The sequence below is a fragment of the Carlito syrichta genome, unplaced genomic scaffold (assembly GCF_000164805.1).
Source record: "Carlito syrichta isolate Samal-C Ts95f unplaced genomic scaffold, Tarsius_syrichta-2.0.1 Scaffold153633, whole genome shotgun sequence".
Taxonomy (NCBI): Eukaryota; Metazoa; Chordata; class Mammalia; order Primates; family Tarsiidae; genus Carlito; species Carlito syrichta.
Window position 1 is genome coordinate 33,203 of NW_007097729.1, and position 6,000 is coordinate 39,202.

Below are 6,000 nucleotides of genomic sequence, written 5' to 3' on the forward strand. Positions count from 1 at the left end.
AAAGACCAAATAGTATTTCTTAAATTAAAAAGTCCACAATAACTTACTCCACATTTACCATATATTTTATTAATCAGCAATATTAAAGCAACATTGTAGTTACATTTGTAAATTTAATTTATACCTTCTTGCTAACCAGTTCTCCCATGTCACTATAGCAAAATGAGTTTTATATTATTTTTAAAGTCTCATGGCAATTTGAAGATCAAAAAATAATCCATACTACTATAGTTAAATTCACATGGGCAAAATATAGAAATCTAGAAATGTACCAAAAATGTAGCCCCATTAATTCACATGCCCTACATCAACTGCCAAACAGTATTTCTACCCTATTATTATTCTTCTCAGAGGTAGCCCTTTGTACTCAGATGTCCTCTCTGAGGGGACATAATAAATCTAGCAAAACACTCGGATGTTCCCTCTTAGGAGACATAAAGAGATTGCTGGTGATTATACAGGACAAACTTATACCAACGCAAATTTTTCAAAAATGTATATTTTGTTGAAGTTTTCCATTCAAATTGCACAAAAAAGTAAAGAAAGAGATGAAATGTATACGGATAAACCAAAAAAATATCAGCTGGTGCTACCTACAAAGAGAATGTGTGAAGTGCTTTTACAGTGGTGCCAACACTTCTCTGTAACAAAAGGTAGCAGTAAACAGCGTTTGTATAAGAAAGACAGATGTGGGTATACCCTTTGTATCATACAGCACAACTTAAAAAGATAAGCAAGTTACTATAGTCTTAAAAGAAAGAGACTTTCGAAGTTGAAGGCAGACTGTACTGTAGGACTCATCAGTTGAGAAGTGATTTTCAAGAATCATGAGTGCGTCTTTCAACATCATCTTCACACAACAGATTAGACAATAAAAAAAAATGTGGGAGAAACAAAACAATACTGCATTGTCTGCTCAAATAGAAAAACACAAACGTGGAAATGGCATGTCAGTGGCTGTTTCACACATTACCACGTTAGAAAAATAGAAGAATACCCGGACTCGGTGGCTCAGCCTGTAATCTCGCGCTTTGAGAGGCTGAGGTGAGTGGATGGCCTGAGCCCACGGGTTTGAGACTCACCTGGGCAACTTGGCGAGACCTCATCTCTACAATAAATCAAAAAATTAGCCGGGCATGGTAGCGCGCGCCTGTAATTCCAGCTACTTGGAAGGCTGAGGCGGAAGGATCGCCGGAGCCCAGCAGGTCGAGGCTGTGGTGGCCGGAAGCGGCCACTGCACTCCAGTCTGGGCGACAGAATGAGACTCCAACTCAAAAAAAAAAAAAAAAAAAAAGAAAAGAAAAATAGAAGATTTAAAATTTTTTTTGTCATAAATAAGCTGAATGTCCAAAATTCCATTATAAGCTAAATATCATTACTATTAAAAAATTGGCTCCAATGCTATACTACTTAATAGGAAGTGATTCGTTTTTCAGTATTTCATAATAAAAAGTATGGTCAAGTTGCTGGTAGGTGATCCATGAGATGTTTCCAAGTGCAAAGGGTTAAACTAGTTTCATAGTCTATCCCATGCTTACCTCAAACACAGAAAAGACATTCAGAATTAGTAAGCTCCTCAGCCTTCCACCAGTCTTTGACAACCATGTATCTATCCTAAGCTAGCCCAGATAAATATTTAACCAAACTACTTTTTATTTTAAAGATTCTTCAATAATGAAAAAATTATTCTGCATAATGAACATTTGTATACATAACCCTGAATTATAACCCACATCTTTAAAACTAAAAAAAAGAAAAAATCATTCTAGTAAGCCAGAATGATTTTTCAGAAAACACTTGCACAAAAACCAGAAACGAACTGGAAAATAAATACTTTACCAAAAGGGCACTCTACAGGCAGACCTACATGCTGAACAAGCCCCGAAAGCTGCCAACCTTCCTCTTTCTCAGCTCACCAGTATGTCCAGCTGATGAGGAGGAGCACAGCTCTACTGGTTTTCATCCCCCCCCCCCCCCACCGGAATGCTCCCATCCCCAAGGGTCTCAGGGAAACAGCCAGAGGTAAAAGGTTGGAGATCCATAATAGGGCAGACTCTTGCAAACAAAAGAAAGGAAAAGATAAAGGGAAAAAAATACAGCGAGCAGTTTAGAGAAAATGAGAAGACTCCAGCATGTATACCTGGTGGGGAGCTGTAATTTCTTCCAAGAGGCACCGGTGGTTTTAATCTCCTTATAAGTGCTCTTACTTTACAGGAGCATACATTCTAGCAAGGGGAAAACAACAACATTATTTGTACTTTAGTATCACTTATTTTAGTAGTTTTAACATTATAATGATGCTTTGCTAGAAAATAAAATATTGTGCATATTCATAAAGGATCCCAATTTATTAACTCCAATTCTTTTTCAAAGTGGCAACAAAAATTTATCCTATAGGAAAGAATAAGGGACAAATTAATAGTGATTTGCTATTTTGAGCTGACCAGCGGCATCAGTAGGGGTGAGAACTTGTTTGAAATACAAATTCTTATGCCCCACTCCAGTCAAGAGAATCAGATACTCTTGGGGAGGGGGCTACTCAGCAATCTGCTTTATCTAGCCCTCCAGTGATTCTGACAGCTAGTTTAGAAAGTCAGAAACCTGAGAGGAGAATAGTTAAATAAGAAATCTTATTCACCTGGACATGCCTTCGATCTTCTCCACAGCTGCTAAGTGCTTGTGGGGATCATGAACTCTAAAGCCTTAGCTGTTTTCAGGATTATAGTTATTACGTATTAGAATCACCTGGAAAGCATCTTAAAACTATGGGGGGGGTGAGCCAGGTGTGGCGGCTCACGCCTGTAATCTCAACACTTTGGGAGGATGAGGCGGGTAGGTTGCTTGAGCCCAGGAGTTCAAGACCAGCCTGTGCAACAGAGTAAACTCTCATCTTTACTAAAAAACTGAGCCAGGCCTAGATCCTTGGGATGCTGAGGTGGAAGGATCATCTGAGTCCAGGAGGTCGAGGTTGCCACGAGCCATGGTTGTCATGATCATGCCACTGAACTCCAACTCAAAAGACCGACTCAAAAAACAAACACAAACACGGGGGTAGAGGAAGGAGAGTTTTGGGGAGCTACAGGTCCCCAGGTGTCTCCAATGTAGCATTACAACTGAGAATCAGAGTTAAAGCAGGTCTACTTAAGGCCAAGTCCACCTCCACTCTGTTTCCCTTACCTTCTCCTCACGTTTCCATGCAGAGGTTGAATATCATCCATCCCAATTAATCCCTAAACCACTATACATTTAATATATTTGGAACTGTTAGTGTATGTCATGACCTGGGCTACCACAATCTGCTTTTTGTATCATGGAATGCATGCCTGTGCCCTCTATATTATTTCTACATTAGTTACCAAGTTTCTGGCAATAATACACTAAGAAAATATTTCAGAAGATCAGTAAGATAAGAAGTCCAGCATCTACCAATCACAGGGTGCATAGTCTGAAAATGTCATTGATTAAAACATGGAAGAAAACTGTGTAACTCCTTGAGCCACTTAATGACATTAAAAATGGAATATAAAAATAGGTGATCTTCAAAATGCTGCACAGGTGACTTTAACAAAAATAAATTTTTAGACTAATGATATAGTTAGTGTGCTTCCTCGGGATTACAGGTACTCCAACACAATCGTCACCCTGTAGCCAAGACCCCCAGTAGATGCCTGAAACCTCGAATAGTATCAAAGCTGACTGCTGTCAATCCGAGTGTTTCATAGAGTGCTCGACCCACAAACTTAATGCCTTTTCTATCATAACTAAGCACTCATCACACACTGTGACTGTAACGTTTGCAGTATGAAGTGGGACAGCAAAACCAGCAGAAATTTCCTTTTCCTTCTTGGCAATTTTACGGAGAGAAGATTCATTCTTACTGAAGAGCTAAACAATCTCAGCATACAGCTTTTTTAAAGTCAAGAGCTTTCAACTTTTCACTTAAAGGAAGCATTTTATGGCTTCTCTTCGGCATATCTGAATTGTCAGCATCACTACCCTTGCACTCTCTGGTCATTATTAAGTAAAATGAGGGTTACTTGAACACAAGCACTGCTATACTGCAACAAGTGCATGTGATAACCAAGACGGCTACTGACTCAAGGAAGGGTAGAGTATGCAATGTTGATACACTGGACAAAGGAGTAATTCACATCCAGGGTAGGGTAAAGTGGGATAGTGCATGATTTCATCATGCTACTCAGAATGGTATACAAGTTACAACTGATAAATTGTTTATTTCTGGACTCTTCTATTTAATATTTTCGGACCATGGTTGACTGTGGCAACTCAAACAGTGGATAAATGGAGACTGAGTAAGTCTCTGCTGAAGATAAAAAGAAATGACTCAGGCAAACTTAAAAGTAGTCTCACTTAGCTGTAGATGACTACAACAGGTCATGATTCCAAGTGAAAATTAGTATCTCTAAAGTATGCTGAAGATGTGACAGTTCACAAAATAATTTATAGTGTTCTGGAAGTCAGACCAGAACCGAAAGACTAAGCCAACATTCCTGAAATATGACACAAATACTGGACTGTCCAAGAAGCTGGCTTCCAACAGCTCTGCAGAAGAAAGTCAAAGTAGTTTTATTATGTCAACCATCGTACAATGAAATGTTACATCTTGATGTTAATTTAAGAAGAATTTAATTTCACACCAGTCTCAACCTGGGTATAAGAATACAGACCAGCCGGGCTCGGTGGCTCAGCCTGTAATCCCGCGCCTTTGGGAGGCTGGGGTGAGTGGATTGCCTGAGCCCGCGGGTTCGAGACCCGCCTGGGCAGCGAGACCTCATCTCTACAATAAATCAAAAAAATCAGCCGGGCATGGTAGCGCATGCCTGTAATTCCAGCTACTTGGAAGGCTGAGTCGGAAGGATCACTGGAGTCCAGCAGGTCGAGGCTGCGGTGGCCGGGAGCGGCCACTGCACTCCAGTCTGGGCGACAGAGTGAGACTCCAACTCAAAAAAAAAAAAAGAATACAGACCATATTTTGTTAGTAGTTGAAAGGTGTGCATTAAGTGCTGTTATTCTTAGAAGCGATATCGAGCCCCTCCTTCAAAATCAACTGGCATTTTAGTGCTCCATAAAACCAGCATTTAGCTACGTCAGTTTGTTAAAATTAAGGTAATCCCTTATATTTCTTGTTAATTCCTTTAAATTAGCTTGCCTGGAGGATATCCAAGGTTATGACTAAACGAAGCTGGAAATCAAAAGTTGATGAGGCATCTTAGGCAGCAAAGTAACTGAGGCTGTTGAAGAACACTTGGTTTATAAGAAAAGCTTACCTTAGAGTGCAGACTGGGTATTTTCCGAGGATGCATTCCAAATATCCTCAAGTGGATCAACATCTCGATTCTTTAAGTTGTTCTTCTCTGGAAAAAAGAAATATACAGAATCACAAAAGTAAATCGACGTATTACCTGACAGCACGGCATATGTGAGTCAGACCGATGTACCAGCTCCTGGGAAGGCTGGGGTGTAAGGGCCGCCCGAGCCCAGCAGGTCGAGGCGGGGTGGCCGGGAGCGGCCGCTGCACTCCAGCCTGGGGGGCGAGTGAGACTCCAGCTCAAAGGGAAAAAAAAGGGCCTCAAATCCGAGCACGGAGACCTAGCGAGATGAACACTTTCTCTTGGAACAGTTGTCTTGGCTCTCCCTGTAACTGCCCCCCGTTCCAGACTGCCCCCGACGGGAACGCCCGCGGCCGCGCTCCCGGCCAGACGTCCGTCACTTCCGCGCCAGCCCGGGCCGCTGAACGCGCGGCCACGCGGCGCTCGGGCACCAAACGGCCGCGGACACCTCGGGGGCGTCCTTGACCTCCAGGACTACGGACCGTTGTCCTTTTCTCTCCTGACAGCAGCCAAGGCCCAGGAACTTGACTTCTCGGCCCAGGAAACGTTCGCGCCTCTGCACCCTTCTCGGTCGGGCCCGCCCACCCACAGCGACGGAAGCGAGTCGAGTCGCCCCGGCCGAAGGGCGGAGAGCGAGCCCCGAGCCCCG

At 42.4% G+C, this 6,000-nt stretch overlaps 2 protein-coding genes across 2 annotated transcripts in view; one reads left to right on the forward strand and one right to left on the reverse strand.

The window, feature by feature from the left end:
• The window catches only part of GFM2 (G elongation factor mitochondrial 2), a 27,557-nt gene extending 22,074 nt beyond the window's left edge, over positions 1–5,483 (reverse strand). The window contains exons 1-2 of the mRNA XM_008050737.1: positions 5,289–5,483; positions 2,141–2,225 (exon numbers count right to left, since the gene is read on the reverse strand). Of these exons, the coding sequence (XP_008048928.1) occupies positions 2,141–2,225; positions 5,289–5,351 (148 nt within the window). The 5' untranslated portion in view covers positions 5,352–5,483. The remainder of the gene's footprint in view (positions 1–2,140; positions 2,226–5,288) is intronic.
• Positions 5,454–6,000, forward strand: part of LOC103252131 (ribosome biogenesis protein NSA2 homolog) — a 6,931-nt gene continuing 6,384 nt past the window's right edge. The window contains exons 1-2 of the mRNA XM_021708956.1: positions 5,454–5,479; positions 5,679–5,954. Coding sequence (XP_021564631.1) covers positions 5,454–5,479; positions 5,679–5,954 — 302 coding nt within the window. The remainder of the gene's footprint in view (positions 5,480–5,678; positions 5,955–6,000) is intronic.